The 18,189-nt window shown below is 34.6% G+C and overlaps 1 protein-coding gene across 4 annotated transcripts in view; it reads left to right on the forward strand.

The window, feature by feature from the left end:
• Nucleotides 1–17,945, forward strand: part of LOC107453949 (gamma-aminobutyric acid type B receptor subunit 1) — a 46,850-nt gene extending 28,905 nt beyond the window's left edge. For all 4 annotated transcript variants that reach the window (XM_043051077.2, XM_043051078.2, XM_043051076.2 and 1 more), the window contains exons 9-17: nucleotides 1,398–1,475; nucleotides 1,622–1,772; nucleotides 3,837–3,969; nucleotides 5,322–5,429; nucleotides 7,382–7,583; nucleotides 9,943–10,070; nucleotides 10,156–10,284; nucleotides 14,038–14,175; nucleotides 15,911–17,945. In XM_043051077.2, coding sequence (XP_042907011.1) covers nucleotides 1,398–1,475; nucleotides 1,622–1,772; nucleotides 3,837–3,969; nucleotides 5,322–5,429; nucleotides 7,382–7,583; nucleotides 9,943–10,070; nucleotides 10,156–10,284; nucleotides 14,038–14,175; nucleotides 15,911–16,174 — 1,331 coding nt within the window. In that variant the 3' untranslated portion in view covers nucleotides 16,175–17,945. The remainder of the gene's footprint in view (nucleotides 1–1,397; nucleotides 1,476–1,621; nucleotides 1,773–3,836; nucleotides 3,970–5,321; nucleotides 5,430–7,381; nucleotides 7,584–9,942; nucleotides 10,071–10,155; nucleotides 10,285–14,037; nucleotides 14,176–15,910) is intronic.
• Nucleotides 17,946–18,189: the final 244 nt, after the last annotated feature.

The raw sequence follows: 18,189 nt of genomic DNA on the forward strand, positions 1-18,189 counted from the left end.
ATATATATAACAATTACACGGCTCTCATAGTTGCGGTTACAGATACAATAACCAAACGTGACCCTTAACAGTAAAAAAAAAAAAAAAAACAAAAAANAAAAAAACAAACTTAAAAACGGGACATGATCGATACTTTTAGATCGAAGAACTACGGTGCTAGGCAGAGATGAAAAAAAAAACGTATTTTATAAATTTTTTCCTCGCTCTAACAGAAACTAGGTAAAAAAGAAAACAATATGCTACTTCTTGCTCTCTTCATCTCCGTCTATCGTTACCGCTATTCATTTTTTTAAAAAAAATATCATTCCAATTCCTTTTTCAGTTTTTTACATTGAGGATCCCGTCTCTATGAAAAAAGCATACGATACCTACGGAAACTCAGTCATGATCATTATAACAGTTTTTAGTACATAATTTTCCCCTATAGTAATCCTACTATACCAGTGAATTCCAACTGGCGGCCCGGGGGCCGCATCCGGCCCGCGATGCCTTTTTTTGTGGCCCGCGAACTAAAATATTTTTTCGAACAATTTTCGTAAAAAATCTATATGGTTTTAAAATACTTTTCTCGCTAATAAAAACCTAATTTCTTCGTTTCTGTGAAATTTAACATACCAACTTTGCAAAAATATTATTTCTCAGTTTTTGCATCCAAGAATATATTCATTCAAATACAAAAATAATCGTGTATGTTGCTCTCTTTCATTTCATTTTTTTTTTTAATATTTTGTGAATATAATTTAGCATGTGTGTATCAGAAATGTTCTCGAAGAAATTCTCCGATTTAATTTTTTGAAACCACTCATTTTAGACGAAAATATTAACACTTACATTTGTAAGTTTTAAATGTAAATATCTATTCTCTGATGGTTGTCGCAGACAAACCTCAATTTTGTCATTGAACATTTTGTGTGCTACTATGTAAGTTTTAATACCAACCTTTTTAAAATCTTATATCTTAACAATTAGATATCTTTTGCACATTATTGTTTAATACATTAAAGTTATTGTAGCCCGAATTTTTTAATATGCAATAAATATTTTTTTAAATTTACTTCTTACTTTAATTTGTAATTCAATACTTTTGTTTTGTACAACTTAGTGAAAATCTGACAGTAATATTTAATGTTCTTTCAAACTTGAAAGAGTCCTACATAAAATTTTGATAAAATTGCGGCCCGCAATTTGATTTGTGTTTTTAATTGTGGCCCCCGGCCTCATGTAAGTTGGAAACCCCTGTACTATACACTCGCTGACAAAATTACACCATGTTTGTTAATGTAATGTATTTTAATGCAATTTTTTTTTGCCGACTGTTCTATTTCTTATAATTATAAAATCTTATTGTTTATTCATTTCTATTTCTAACAAAATACGTTTTCTCTGTGTATTTTTAGATGGCAATTACTCTTTACTAGGCTATTACGATACTCAAACGGACAATTTAACTTGGTTTAATAAAGAAAAATGGGCAGGTAATATTCAAAATATCTCTATTCTTTTTAAAAACCTATTTGCTATAAAGAGTATTAAAATGATCTTTTAAGTAATTTGAACGAAAAATACAATATTTTCTTATTAAAATGTTCAATTAAAGAACTATCGATTTATTTGTGTTTAGATGGGAAACCACCGCCCGATCGCACCATCATCAAAAAAGTTTTGCGAACCATTAATTTCAGTCTTTTCATCAGCATGACCACTATTTCCAGTATAGGGATTCTATGGGCAATCGTTCTTCTAATTTTCAACACCCTCTTCCGGCACTCCAGGTAAGCAATCACAAAACCCTTGGTTTAAAAACTATCTCCATATGTTAGAAATATCAAGCCAATTTGGCATCCTTTGTCTTAGCATCCTTGCCATCGTTTTTTGAAAATCAATTGAAAATTTGTTGTTGATCAAATAGCTTGAGCGTGCTCGTAGCACTTAAATTGATATGACGTACATTCGCAGGTTTGTGTGCTCAATTTAGGCTTGTAAACCTTTGTCAAGGCGAAAGACAGATCGAACAATTCAGAGAAGGACATAACGAAGAATACATTCAGGGTTACGGAGGGATTCGAACCCGCTACCTCCATGCTTTGCACAGCGTTTGTTGGGCGATACCGCTCGGGCAGGGAGGCCCCCTCGTATCACTGATGAAAATAAAATTGAAATACAGTCCGATAGTTTTTTATTCATTTGTTATCAAACCGACCAGTATAGAAATCAATTCAATTAGTATCGAACAATACTATACAAACAAATATCGGAGCCCTAAATGATCTTCCTCCTTTTGGCAGAGCTCCAGCTTGAGATTATCGAAACTATTGGTCAAAAAAACCAATTCCACGAGCCATCTTCGAGTAATATAGTTTAATATGAATCACGGATCTATAAATCAGTTATTTAACAATATAGAAACACCTTTCTTTCCAGTTTCTTTGAGTTCGCACCCAACTATTCCTGTCATACATCATTTAATAAATCTTTTTGGAATCGTGTGTGGTTTACCAACTCGACAATTCCTGTTACTTAACAGGAGTGATGTTCCTGAAGGGTTTTCATTATAGGTTTTGGAATATCTGTGTTTTGCATATCACAAACAAGTCCTAAGGCTCGAAAGCCCAAGGGATCCGAGGAACACTATTTGGGAACCGCTGGTGTCTAGACGCTAGAATAAAAGTAGATGTTTTTCGTATGGTTTAGATAAAACTGAGATCCATAATTATTTTAAGATAGTTGAGCTTAAAATTAGTTTTATGTAAATTAAAAAAGTATTTTAAATCACACGAGGTTCATTTTTATTTGTTGATTTTGCTTAGTGAAAAGTTAACAAAACATTTTATTTTAAATTATAACCATCGTTGAACAACCGACCAAATTTTTGGGTTTATAACTACTAACGTTCAACGCCGTAGCCGTGTAATTTTGAACCCAATCCAAAAGACAAGGGAACTCCTGGATCAAGTATTGGGAGAAATTTGCCTTCGGGGAGGAGTTTTCAAAGGAACTAATCAGAATTTGGCTTACATTGAGTGGGTAACTACGAAAACCTCCCACGGTTAGCCTGGCGGCAAGGGGGCTCTAACCCGGTACAAGCCGGATCCAATATATATATATATATATATATATAGATATATAGACTAGAGGAGAGCTCCCCTTCCTTTTGAGATACTTCCGCTGTCTTTGCAAACAGGAGTTGCAGAATGTATTAATCCACCTCTGTTGTTGTGTCCAATCCTTCAGGATCTAGCGACAACTAGATCAAATCCAAGAGACCGTGAACTCTAGCAATATCAAGCACCAGAAGTGGGCTATCACGGATATCCGCAAGAGCGAGCCCCAAGCAGTCGAGGATATGGTCGGGGGAGACCGGCATCAGATGGCACTTGGTGCACGTTGGGAAGACTTTGCAGCCGCATTCAAAGGTCATGCATTTTAGGTGCCCACTGATAAGTCTTGAGGCGGCCGTTTGAGCCTGTCTGTCAGCCTCAAGATCCAATGCGCATCCTGGTTTTTTCCTACAGAACCAGGGATGGGCAGGAGGGGAGAGCCAGACCTGCCGGTCTCTATTTTTCGTCACTGAGAAAATCTCTTGATAAGTGAGGTCATAGTCGGTAGTTGCCATCTCAGAGCAGCCTCTTTTAGCCAGGATATCCGCAACTTCGTTACCAGGGACGTTGACGTGAGAGGGGATCCACTGAAAGTGGACCTCCCTACGATTTGCAAGAATTTTGAGCATATTGATTATTAATCCACCTCTGAATTCACCTTTAAGCTATTACGTCCATGTTCATAATGCCCAGTTCAGCAAAATAAACAAGGGATTTAGTGTAATTAATTTCTTTTAGGTACATAGCTCTTTCCCATCCTATGTGCAATAACATTATGTTAATAGGAATAATACTGTGTCTTCTCTGCGCTTGTCTGTTGGGATTAGACGGGCAATTCGTTGGCGAAGAAGGCTTCAGTAATTTGTGTCAGGTAAAAATTTTAAAATAGTTCAAAACTGCATTGAAAAAAATAATCATCTTGTTTCATCATTTGATTTCATTTAATGACTTTAATTTGTAATTGTATCTGTTCTTAGTAATAGTTAAGTCACCATTGATGCTTTTATGTTAATTAAAGCTAAGTCTATAAGTTTAGTTTATGCCAACTTTTAGCTGAAATATGAGTAAACTATCGTAATATTTAAATGTAATAATCATCTTGTTTCATCATTCGATTTCATTTAATGACTTTAATTTGTAATTGTATCTGTTCTTAGTAATAGTTAAGTCACCATTGATGCTTTTATGTAAATTAAAGCCAAGTCTATAAGTTTATGCCAACTTTTAGCTAAAAATATGAGTAAACTATCGTAATATTTAAATGTAGTTTTATTAGTACAATAATTCATAATATATAATTATACGGAAAATAATTAGTAATTATTAGCTATTTCTACAAAAAAAAGTATGTAAAGAAGAAAAAATTCTACACAAATCAGTAAAAAACCCTGATTCTTTTTTTATCTTTAAGTGATTTTGTAGAGACAACGAACTCTTATAATAGTTATTTTATGTAATATTTTAAACTGGTCAATTCTAATAACCTATTAAATATTTGCTAAATAATTATTTGAAAATGTGTATTTTTAAGGAAAAATAAATTAGTGAAACTCAAACTGTTCCTGCAGTTTTTGGAATTTTTAAAACTTTGTGATATTACAAAATTTAAATTTTATTATTATTATTGTAAGCAATTTATTTCGTTGAATGTACGATCTTTGGAATATTTTTTGATTACTGAAGTCATTGTCAGAAGAACAATTTTAACAACAAAACAAAATCAAACCAGTTTCTACAAGCACGTAAAAAAAAAGAAAAAACAAATAAATTATTTTCTCTTTTAGTTTAAATGTAGCCAGAATTATTACATAACGAAATCAGCTTTTGATATTTGAAAATTTTCGTCATTTTAAAAAACAACTATATCACCAGCATTTAAAATGCTATTAAAAACTGATAGCTTTTTCGTAAAGTCGTAGGGAATATTTAACTTTAACAAGTGTTTTAATTTCAAAATGTAAGAAACCTTTTTTTAACTTTTCAAATATAACTAAACATTTCCACACTTATTCCTTAAAAATTCCAAAATATTTTATTCTGGTGTTAAGAATGAGCTAATTCGCAACTAGACTACGAATTCCGATTCAGGATTTATAAAAAAAAATTTTTTAACAAAATTGTAAAACTTAACATGCTTTATAAGTAATGTTTTTTTTTAAATGAATCTTGTACTTCATATTGTAATGTGTGCTATATAATTTACTAAAATTCGTTACATTTTAGATTCGAGCTTGGCTTTTAACGATTGGTTTTACACTATCGTATGGGGCAATGTTTTCAAAGATATGGAGAGTGCATCGTCTTACAACAAAAATAAAATCGGACCACAAGGTAAATTTTGTATACATATTAATAATTAACTTTGATATGGACTATTAATTGAGCTGACATAAAAAGCAGACAGATCCACTCTTTTTTTTTTTTTTTAAAAAATTACTTTTGAAAGAATTAAAAGAAAATAATTGCATAGTTTGAAAGATTTTATGAAAAGTATTTTTTATCAATCCGTTTTTATGAACTCAATTTCACCTTTGTGAAGATGGAGTGTAGAAATCAAACTTTTACCACTTTTCTGACTAGCTAGACCACTTAAATTTCTACTTTACCTCCAAAACCAAGAACAATATTAATTTCAATCATGTAAACAAGTAAAATCTATCGTTATTTTATATCCAAATAGAATTTACTGTCTGTTAATTAAAGTTCAAACAATTTCTTCATGTTTATAAATTTCAATTGAAGGTCTGTGTTTAATGCCAACACAAGTTAAATTTATAAGTATTTTTTGAATGACGTGAGCAAATTTTTTCTTCTAATTTTATCACAAATTTTTTTCCCCACTTTTTGAAGTTAACAATCTAATGAATTAAAAACGAATATATATATATATATATATAATAAAAGATTCAAATACTACGTTTTTCGGGTANCGAGGGTTGTAAATTAAATAGTGGCAACTTAACCTTGAAACTCACAGAAGGGCGGGCATGCGCAAATAGGATATGGAAACGGTGAGGTGGCGCTGTTGTCGATGTGTAGAGTGCAAAATACAGTCGATCTGCTTGGAAGGATATTTGTTGTGTGGCGTTAAAGTGAAGAGTTTCGTTTCTATCGCTCTAAAGCATGTTTTCAAAAGGTGATCAGCTGTCGTCGCTTAAAATCGAGGTTTCCTTGGTAAAAATGCAACAGAATGCTATCGAGGATTAGTGGAAGCCTGTGGGGCAAATGCTTTATCGTATTCGACAGTAGCACGATGGGTTCAAGCATTTCGTCTTTTTCGTCATTAAGCCTTTTGAAAACATGCTTTAGAGCGATGGAAACGAAACTCCTCACTTTAACGCCACACAACATCTACCCTTCTAAGCAGAACGACTGTTTTTTGCACTCTACACATCGACAACAGTGCTACCTCACCGTTCCCATATCCTATTTGCACATGCCCGCCCTTCTGTGAGTTTCAAGGTTAAGTTGCCACTATTTAATTTACAACCCTCGTATAATAAAAGATTCAAATACTACGTTTTTCGGGTAAACTAAAAAGGAAAAAAAAATGGGGGGAGGCTGTGTTCAGATTTAAAACGAAAAAGGTAGGGTGAATCATTTTGATAATTATCTACTATGACTACCTAAATTTCTCAAATATCTTTAGGATCCCATATATCTCGTGTAACAAAATATTATTTTCTCCTTTTTAGACTGCTTAAAAAAGGTAGTTTTTAAAACTTCTATTTTATTTAATAAATAAGTGAGTATACTGAAGTTTTAATTTATGAAAATATTTTTTTTTAAATTTACTCTAATAATTTTACACCAGCGGAGAAATTAATGATTTGCCTTAACATAATAAAGTCAAAATTTCAAATTCTACAGATGTGCCTTTTTTGTCGAATAACACTATAATTTCCATGTATACAACAACATGTTCCCTTAACACTTCTAAAGTACTTATCTGGATATAAGACTAACCTACAGTTTGATGAAAGAATGCTACGTTACGCCAATGCACCCATTTTATTATCGCAACCATACGAAATACTAGTTCAGACTTAATTTGTAACTCTAACGCTCTACCACTAATATTTTTTTTGTTTAAATTGATTATTTTTGAACATTTTGTTTAGTCGGTTAAGTCTAGAAGGTGAAGGTTTCATTAGTCTATTTTTTTTTTTTTTAAATTTGAAATGCTATTACTATAAATTACTTAAAATTATCTTCCTTTACTATCCAATTATACATAAGTGATACAGTTATGAAGGTTAATTTTAATCGATGTTCTGTTACAGTTCGTGTACAGTTGGAAATTGTACATTATGATTGGTGTGCTTGTCATCATTGACGTACTGATACTTACAGCCTGGCAACTGATAGATCCATTGCAGAGAAAGATTGATATTTTCCCCTTGGAGGACCCTGAAAGCATTGAGGACATAAAAATTGAACCACAACTTGAACATTGTGAATCAGTCAACAACGCTATATGGCTTGGTAAGTAAGCAGTATATTCACTTTCCAATTGGATACCTGCAAGTGACGTCATCGTAGGTACATCGTGGCATTTATCGATTCTGAAGCCAATCAGGTTCGTCACACACGCGTGACGTCGCTTCGAAGTATGCAAATAAATTGGTTCAATTCACATGGTGAAGGCTGTTTTTCAAAGGCTCTATCGTAATAGGTGATCGCAATGTTCGAATACACCATCTGGAAGAATATCAAATTGAAATGAAAATATCATTGTATAGAAATATACAATGATATTTTTCCCTTTCTCTAATATTTTTCGTATTCAATTGTTAAAAGTATTTTTTTTCAATTGCCGTACTTTCTTTCAGAACTACGTTTAATGCAGTTTTCAGTTCCATATAGTTTCCTAACTTAAGAGATTTTAATCTATTTGAAAATCAAGACACGAACTAACGTTTTCCTTCTTCTATGACTCTCCACACGCTGATGGTGAAAGCATGCGAAGTGTTGCCATAGGTAGAAAGTTCAGCTCGCTCTACGCCACCTGTACCCCATTTCGATCGCCAATATGAAATGAAGGTTTTGTTGCGAATAATATACTATTTTTAAAACTCATGACTGTTAGGTCAAGTTTAGCCTATCTAAAGCCAGCGCTGCTTACGTTTATTTTGAAAATGGCGCAAAACGTCAACATGGAGAAAAGCCACAATTTTGTGAAAATGAAAAGCGTTTGTGGTCTAATTTTTTAATGTTTAAAAACTTACTCCGATGCTGCATTACCTGGGGTTATAAAAATTAGGAAAAACTGGAGAATATCGCAGTGATTTTGATAATTTTCTTCTCTAGGTGGAAAAATGTCGCCAAATAGACGATTTTTAAAAAAGTTTAATATTTTTAAAATATTTAAGTTATTTGCCTGTTCTAAAGCCCAGATAATTCTTTACTACAAGACTATATATATAGTTTAAAATCACAGCATTGCTTTAAGTGTAAGGCAAACCATGGCTTTTTTATTTTCCTTGGCGGCAGAGTTTTGAAAAACTGCGCTAAGCCTCTTTTCAAGTGGCAAGTACCCAATTACGTTTCAAATAACAATTTTTCCTGAAATGCTTTGATCTAGTGAAAAGCATCGATTATTAAAAATTGCTCACATCCCTGTTGCTTCAAAACCATGTCCGCCAATTCCGCGAAATTTTAGAATCCGCAAAATTTTAGAAAGGTTGCCTTGGGTTTAGGTAATGAACAACAGTGAAAAGACGATATTTCAGAAAAAATTTTAACTTAATTACAAAGCTATTTATACTAGAATCGCTGTATCTAACATAATTAGAGAGTCACGACAAGTCGCGCCAAGATAACAAAGATAGTTCCTCTAAATTTTTTCTTTTTTCCCCACTTAGGGACAAAATCATATTAACTCTTTCGCCAAAAAGCAGGAAAATTCCACATTTTAATACCTTACACTTAAGGCTAAGCTATAAATTTAAACTATTTATGCAATTTCGTCGTAAAGAATTTTCTAAGCATTAGAACGGACAAATAACTTAAACATTTTAAAAGTTATTAAACGTTTTTAAAAATCTCTAATTTAGTAAGACTTTTCCACCGAGATAAAAATCAATGAATAATTCTCAATTTCGGCAAATTTTTAAAAACCCAGATAATGTAACGGAGTAATTTTTTTTTAAATATTTAAAAATTATATCACAACACCTTTTCATTTACCAATAACTGTCGCTTTTCTTTATAATGACATTTTCACAATTACCATAGAGGGCACTGTTCAAAGATAGGCTAAATTTGACCGGACAGTCATTAATAATTATTGCAAACATACAGCAAATATCAAGAAAAAAACATCATTGCAAAAAAGCATTTTATTTCTTTAAACGAAAGAGCCTTCGTTTAATATCTAACTAATGTTTCATTTTTTATTACCCTAAGAACACACCATTTTGAGTAAATTATAGTTTCAGTGCTTGAAATTTTAAAATAAATTTTATAAATTTCGTTCATAAAACTGTCTGTAAGACATAACTTCTTGGCAAACAAACTAGCGCTTTATTGAAAAAATTACCTATATTTAGCATATAATAGCATAAACAACTTGATAAAAGTACCGACTGTCTTAGTTTTTAAAAGCTAATTATTTCACAAAATCTAAGGTTTTCAAAAATTATGTTTACGTAGGATAGATACTTTTTGATTTGTTTAATGACCGGTTAAGACTACGAAGAAATATTAGTTTCATTTCTTTTCAGCAAATTTTGGCTCACAGCCAATTGCAGACTGTCGTAAAAAATCTCTATTAAACACAGGCACTTCAATAAACATTAGAAAACTATTGTCTAAAAATTAAAAAAAAAAAAATCTCTTTCAGGGATCATTTTTGGATATAAGGGACTCCTTCTCATTTTTGGAATTTTCTTGGCATACGAGACTCGCAGCGTCAAAATCAAACACCTAAATGATTCCAGGCTAGTTGGAATGAGCATTTACAACGTTGTGGTAATTAGAATCCCTTAACAGTGCAATACTGATTGTTTCTGTTGTATGTGTGAATACACACACAGGCTTGTCTTGTTCGTTTCAGGTCCTCTGTCTTATCACAGCTCCAGTGACACTCGTGATTAACAGTCAGGCAGACGCAACATTTGCATTTGTGGCTCTTGCTATAATTGTTTGCTCTTTCTTATCTATGGCACTTATCTTCATCCCTAAGGTACGTAAAACATTCATTTCTATACATCGCTAGTAATAGGAGAATGTGTAGCGTATCTACCACTACTAAATTACAACTACAATTCACTAGCATATAAGACATATTAACTCGAATCTATGTTGTGGTCAGTGCCGTTCCTGGGGTGGCAAACGCCTGCGTGCAAGAATAATTTTGTGCGCCCCAAAATACTATGCTTAAATTTTGATAAGGCCAATTTTCATAATCATTTTTAGTTTGAGGTTTAAACTGAATAGTTTCCTTATAGACTAAAGTCACTTTAGTGTAAGTGTTTGATTATGAAAATGGGCGTAATAAAATAAAACAACGAAAAAATATGACAAAAAATTTATTTTCGACATCAAATAAAATAGACTATTAACGTACAATGTAGGTCATAAATTCCAGTGTAGAAGCAAAGTGTAGAAGTTACTTCTTATATTAGTTTACTGTTTCTTCCTGTAATCAAAGTTTACAGCTTTGCTATAATTTGATTTTTTTTCGAATAGTTGAATTTGGCGCCCCTTAAATTGGGCGCCTGCGTGCGGGGCATTCGCTGTATACCCGCCAGGAACGGCACTGGTTGTGGTACCTTTTCATAGATGACGGTTGACACTGTCTGTAACTACTATCCCTACATTGGTGACCTCCGGACGCGTTGTGAACACGCCTACCTGGACAGTAACGCCCACCTCGATATGAACATGTCTATCGTGACAGTAACGCCCACTTCGATGGATGGTCCACGTTGAACAGTTGACTTGCTACTTGTGACTGCGACTTTATCCACCTCCTCGCACTGTTGCTACTCAGTCTCGTCTCGATCACCCACAACGCTGGCTTGCATACACTCGACTGCTAAAGGCAACACAGGAGCGACTACGACCGTAAAGTTAATACACCTCTCACATTCAGCACTCAAATAGTACGGTGATCTTAATACAGCACCCCCGACTTCGCACAAAAACAGCAATGATTCAACTAGTGGTATCCATTCATCGAATTCTGTCACAGATATAATTCTGGGGGGGAGTACTGTAGCTTATCTACCACTACTAAATTACAACTACACTTCACTAGTATATAAGACATGTTAACTCGAATCTCCCAGAGACTGACTCCACCACTTCTACTTCTAAACCTAGTAAAGAGAAGAAGAAAAGAAAGAAGTGCAGTGTCAACACGGCGGCACAAAAATGCACGGAACCAGAATCAGATAGCGAACCCCCCCGCCCGGAGAAAAAGATCGCCTCCACACCCACAGTGAAAGATTCTTCAGATCCTATCAGTACTGCTGCCCCGATTGACATCGAGACTCCAGTAGAAAAAAGCGAGCCGATGGAAGTTCTACAACCCACCCGTAGAAATTTGAAAGCCCTCGTCCGAGGTCTTAGCACAGACATCGAAATCCCCGATCTCGAAAAAGAACTCACAGACTTAGAGCTACGGCCAATCAAAACCGAACAGATGAGGAAGAGGCGTGGCCAAGACTACAAGCTCCTCCCACTCTACCTGCTTATCCTGCCCGATGATCCTAAACACCGGGAAATCTACAGAATCAACCGATTGCTGAACACACCAGTCAGAGTGGAAAGATTTCGTGGCGGCCGCCACGAAATTCAATTCTATAGGTGTCAAGGCTTCGGCCATACGCAGAGCAAATGCACCGATGAGCCGGCGTGTATGAAATGCGCTGGTGCGCATTACACCTACAAATGCACGAAACCCCTGAACGAGCCACCATCATGCGTGAACTGCAAGAAAGACCAACCAGCCTGTTTCACAGGTTGTCCAGCCAGGCCAAAGAGAAAGCTCGCACCCAGGAAGAGACAACAACATCGAACTCCTGCCAACCCAGTAGCCAGATTTACTCACATCGTGAGAGAACTTCAGGAACTCATGAAAGATACGGAATTAGTTTCCCTGATCCAGTCCCTCCTCCCACCAACCAAGACTTAGACGAGGAGACACTGCCAAAGAAGACGACCACAGATCATCATCTGTGGAATTACTACTATTTCTAAAGCCAATAGTCACCGTCGCCTTAGAGCCCATTTAGATGAAGAAGTGAGATGCCCGCTTCGTGGGCAGGTACTTCGTCAAACCACCTGTTCAAGTTCAAACTCGAATCTATGTTGGGGTACCTTTTCATCGATGAAATTTGGCATGGTCGAAAGCTACTCTCCCCACAAATGTAAAACTAGATAGTGTTTGATCATGGGGCTATTATAGGGTTGCCATTCATATATGGGGGAAAAAATTCCGTGTGTTTTTCCTGAACATATTATACGCAATATATTTAGAGGAAGCGCATTTACTGCGCTCTTGTGAGCTATATTAGGATAACGATGCTAGTTTTAGTTGCTAGGGAAAACTTAGGGAAGTAAGGAACAGATCAACATAAAACAAATAATGCCATAATAAATGAAAGATATAATATAGGTCACTATCATCTTTACATTTTCCATAAATTGTGTTTTGAGAGATCTGCATTTTCGAAAAACAAAAATAAGAAATAAATTTCCCTGTTTTTTTTCCTCCCAGTTTGTAAAGAAAAATTCATTTTCCTGTTATTTTAGATGATTTTTAAATTCTCTGTATTTTCCCTATTCTCCCTGTGGAGTGGCAACCCTGTATTATAGGGCAAAATTAACGGTCACCACCAGCAATAGGGTGACTAAATATAGCAAATGAGAATTAAAAAATAGTATGCTAATCACTATTTTTTAATTCTTATTTTTTTCCGTCGAAAAAGCACCTCGTGCGAATTTTAATTATCGTTATTTTTTGATAAATAGTTATTTGTAGGGTTTTTATGTACTTCAGCCAGTGGCAATATAACTTAGGCTGTCATAGAATCAATATACATGAATCTTCGCCAAATTTGTGCAATAGAATGTCAACCAGTTTTTCGGTTAAATAACACTGTCTGGCACATCCGATATTTTATCGGCACAAATCAACCGATATTGAGAATATTCAAATTTACAGCCTACAAAAGACTTGTGCATGTGAGGCTATCTAGGTTCATTGTGGTAAAAATCCAAATATCTGCCACCACCCGCATCTTGATCCAGATGTCAGTTTCTGTTGAATTTTTTCGAGACAATTTTAATCCCTCCTAGACACTGTTATAGTGGCAAATTTTTCATTGAAAAGAAAGACGCTAAAAAATTAAAACGTTTTTACAAAACAGCACACAAAAGCAGGCCGATCGCCTGTAGAGGGGTTAGGGAACTACCCTTGCATCAAAAAGGTTCTGGGTTCGGATCCCGGGCAAGGCATGGATGTTCTTTCCTTCTCTGTACTATCTGTCCTTACTGTGGGAGCAACGTTGGCCCACCTAATATGGTGCCCCTAAAAGATTGGCCAACAAATCTGCCCTTCAGATATCTGTATGACCTAGGTCATTCTCCAGGTAGGCATTGGAAGAAGAAGAAAAAAAAATACAAAAACAGCAAACCTTAAGCAAAACAGCAAAAACACCCTGCAAACAAAACATAAAACATACAAGCTAAAGCAACAAACAAACATCCTCCACAAAGGGAAGTACGTTCCAATGCTTACTTCAAATATTCTCTAATTATCTTCTGGTTTGAGTTCAAAACTACAAAGCAATGGAGTTAAACATTGGCATTACCGAAAATTCAATCTGAATCGGTTGTCCAACGTAGGTTACAAAATAAAATAATGTGACACAAAATAAATGTACAATAAAGAAATATTTTTTATTGAAAACTGTTTCTTTTTCTGTAGGTAACAGAATTAATTCGCCGACCGAGAGAAAGGATCGATGCCAGAACTCTTACAGACACCATCACGAGTAGAGAAGAAGAAGACAGACAATTAAGACTTCAGCGCGAAAACGAGGAATTGCGTCGCCAAATATCGGAGGTAACCTAGGCCACACAATTATATCGGGCTAATATTGCATGTAAGTTGGCGATCATCAAGGGCCCCCTCATCATTCCCCTTTTCACAATCACTTGCTTTAGCACTTCGAACAAACCGCATGTTCAGAATATACAATATATAGGTTTGAGCCGTGGTGTTTCAGGGGATAGAGCACTTGCCTCCCAATGAGGTGATTCGGGTTCAAATCCCAACAATGACTAGAATTTGAATTCCGCACACGGCTCGTACCGACCATAGTGCTGACGTAAAAATATCCTCAGTGGTGGACGGATCGTGGGTTAGAGTCCCCTTGCTGTCAGGGTAACCGTAAGAGGTTTTAGTGGGTCTCCTCTCCCCGTAACGCAAATGCCGGTTTGTTAAAATGAAAAGTCTTCTACGAAGGCAAATTTCTCCAAATAATTGATCCAGGAGTTGCCTTCTGGATTGAGTTCAAAATTACAAGGCTATGGAGTTGAACATCGAAAGTCGTAAACACAAAATTTGGGTCGGCTGTTCAACCACGGTTATAAAAAATATATATACAGGGCGGTAGCTCAGTGAATAGAGCTCTCGCCCCTCAATGAGATTGATATAATACAAATCTAATAACAAATAACAGTTTTTATACACATTCACATGATCGTGCATAACATTCATCAAAGTCGCAAGGTATGACGCGGTGCTCACAGAATCGAACTAAAATAGGTTGATTTCCCTCTCTTACAGTTATTTAAGTCTTTACAGAGCGATTTCATACATGAAATCAGATAGAAATTCCAGTGACAAGCTCGGCAATAAATGTGGTTTTTAAAAAGGGGTTGCAAGTTACTATTGCCTTTCCCTGAGCGGTTGAGGGAACTATTTGGCCAATCCATCTAATAAATATTTTCACTTTCCAGAGAATCATTAACTAAATGTGTGGCAGAGCGTTAAGATCTATTAAAAATAAAATCAAAACCCACTGCTTCCCTGAGAAACAGGGCTGCAAGATTTAATTCACCTTAAAGCAGTCAAAGTGTCTCTTTCAAAGGCATGGAGGGATGGTCAACCATTCAACAAGAACCAACCCAGGCCAATAAACGTTCTCCTCCAAAATGATCAAATTCTCGAATATTGAAGATCAGTAAGTATATCGAAGATATCACCATATGAAACTATAAACTATTTGAACTAAGCAACATCGATCAATCGTCAAAAATTCTAAAAATCGACAGTAGCGGCAGAAGAGATTTTAAGCTCTTGGTCATGGTTAAATGGTAGTCGCACTAGAGCTACACTATGGGTTATTGCAGACGGTCTAGGAAACATCCCAGAGGATGATCCGAAGACATGCCATCGCAATTTTGATCCTCTGCAGAGGCGATGGCTCCCCTGCTTTGGTAGGCAGACAACCGGCGTGCAAAGTCGGGCACTTTACGACAGAACAGTTTGACCAGGACCGATACCGCGCAGCCTAGGTCCCTATGCAGGCTGATCAAAGTGGTCACCCACCCGCAGCCAGTGATGTCTGACTTCGGTGTTTTACTGGGAAACATGTCTTTACGATCAGTCCACTACGGGACCCTGGTTAAATAGAAAAACAAAGGAAAAAGTAGAATAAATTAATCTGTTTAAAAGTGCTGGATACTTTTTCCTCTACCACTGATGAAGCATTTTGTAATATTCGTTATTTTTTTTTTCCATTTAGAATGTAGACCACTATGAAATGAACTGACTGTGAGAATTATTTTTGCAGCGAGAAGAACAAATGAGACTGGTGACACAGGCTCTGCAGGAGAGGAATGCTTTGAGAAACCTCCAGGTAGCCTCAACTGTCGGATGCGGGGACAGGGTTCGAATCACGATTCCGGGACAGTACACGGATGGCGTCATGTTGGCCCCCAAGGACAACATAATGATTGATCCGACCTCGGACTCTGGATTCATCACGGGTACATCCATGGCTCGCAGCTCCAGAGGATCTAGATCCGACTTCGAGTTCTCCGAGTCCTATCTCTAAGATTCATCCGAAATTTCTGGAGGAAGAATGCGTTACGGAATAAATCTTACGTCACAGTTAGATCTCTGATCAACCCAAATAATGCTTATTTGGCATCGAAAGTCACGTGGCTTATAGTCACAAATGTACTACTTGAAAGGTCTTTAAGTCAAAGAGAAGTTTGTTTGGCGCCAAACATGCTTCAAAATTTATTATGATTCGAGTATTTTGTTTTTGTGATAATTACAGTTTACGAAAACAATTTGAAACTTTACTATAAAATAGGAAGGTACTAAGCAAATGTAAAGGACACTGCCAGTTTTGGATATCTAAAACATAGCTGCCAACATGGATAGGAAAAAATCCTGTAGATTTAACGAAATAATATCAATTTTAAGATAATTGTTGCATAATGTACTAAATAATTACACATAGGGATTTTTATAATAATCAAAATAGAAAAACTGCAATATTTTCCAGTTATGATTGACATTAAACATACTTGATGTGTTATGTTTTCTCATAATTTCGAATATTAACAGGAATTTAATTCATCAAAGATAGTTAAAAGATTTTTTTTTTAATTAATTTAAAAAGAGATTTCTGAATAAAAATAAACTAAACATTTCATAACAAAAAACGTTTTGAACTGATTTTTAACTTAATTAAATATTCAAGAAAGCAATAATCCTTTAAAAAAATTCTATTTCAAAAGGGATTTTTTGGGGGAATTTTCTAAAATGTACAAAAACCAGGAAAATTTTAATTAAACCAGTAGACCAGGAGAAACTGGCAAAATCCAGTAGTCTACTGGGAAATTCAGTAGAGTTGGCAGCTATGTTATTTATGGGCGTTGTTGGTGGGTGAACAGTGGGTATATAGAATTTACTAAAAAGAAAGATAAAAAAAAAAAAAAACACTATCAATATTTAGAAAAATAAATAAAATTTCGGATTTTACTTCATTAAAGTTAATAACGAGAATGAGAAAAATAATCTTTCTGCAAATATTTAGCAGACATAAGAATTTTTTCTTAACGTGTGAAATTAAGGTATTTTAATTTCGTCTTTCTCAAAAATTAGATGCCTGCAACGCCCATATTCCCATTAGTGTGGGAGAAAAAACTTATTATAATTTAGAATATCATCAAAATGCTAAACTCATATAATGCTAAGTGTACATAATATAGCCTCACTTTTTTTTAATTGAAGAAAAAACAGCCAAATTTTATATTGCTATTTTACAATTAGCAGATAAATATTTCATGTATTTTATATTCTTAATTCAAATGCATTAACCTAAATTGAAGTATGGTTATTATCAAACAAACTTTTCGTGTGAAACTCTGCAAATTGTGGTTAATAAATATTGAAAATTTATTCAATAATTGTTAAATCCTATTGATTTTGACTTGTTAAAACATGACAAACTCATGACGTTGTTTCTTTGATAGTTAAGCTTTGCATACTTGATGTATATTGAAGTTTTTATCCTTATTTTCTTAAACGTTAATTTTTTGAACTTCCTAACAAAGTGATTAAAAAGGTAGGCAAGTTTTGAAAGTTCAATTCGTCGAGATAAATTAAATTTAAAAAAATGACTGTGCTGTGAGTGATATTATTATTTTGTGTTTGTTTTAAATTATATTATAAACTATTATAATTCATTAAACCAGACTATATTGTTAAGTACAAAAATTGCGAATGTTATAATAGCTTTTATGTGAACAATTATTAAATATTTGTTGTCCATTGTTTGTCTTAATAAATAATTCTTGTTGCTGTTTTTCTTACTTTGGAAAATTGTTAGTTGCAACTTGTTACACTACATGAAGAAAAGAAAAAAAAAAAAGGATTTTAGATCAGAATTAGTTTTTCCTTTACTAACATAAGAAAATAAGAGATTTTTTTTTAAATTTGCGCCAGTTCTACCCAACAGCAAATGTCAAGTTGTCAGCTTTTAAATTTGCAATTATTTAAATTGTTTAAGAAGAAATTAATATGGAAATGCAGGGTGTTCTGTAAAAACCACTCTTA

The sequence above is a fragment of the Parasteatoda tepidariorum genome, chromosome 6 (genome assembly GCF_043381705.1).
Source record: "Parasteatoda tepidariorum isolate YZ-2023 chromosome 6, CAS_Ptep_4.0, whole genome shotgun sequence".
NCBI lineage: Eukaryota > Metazoa > Arthropoda > Arachnida > Araneae > Theridiidae > Parasteatoda > Parasteatoda tepidariorum.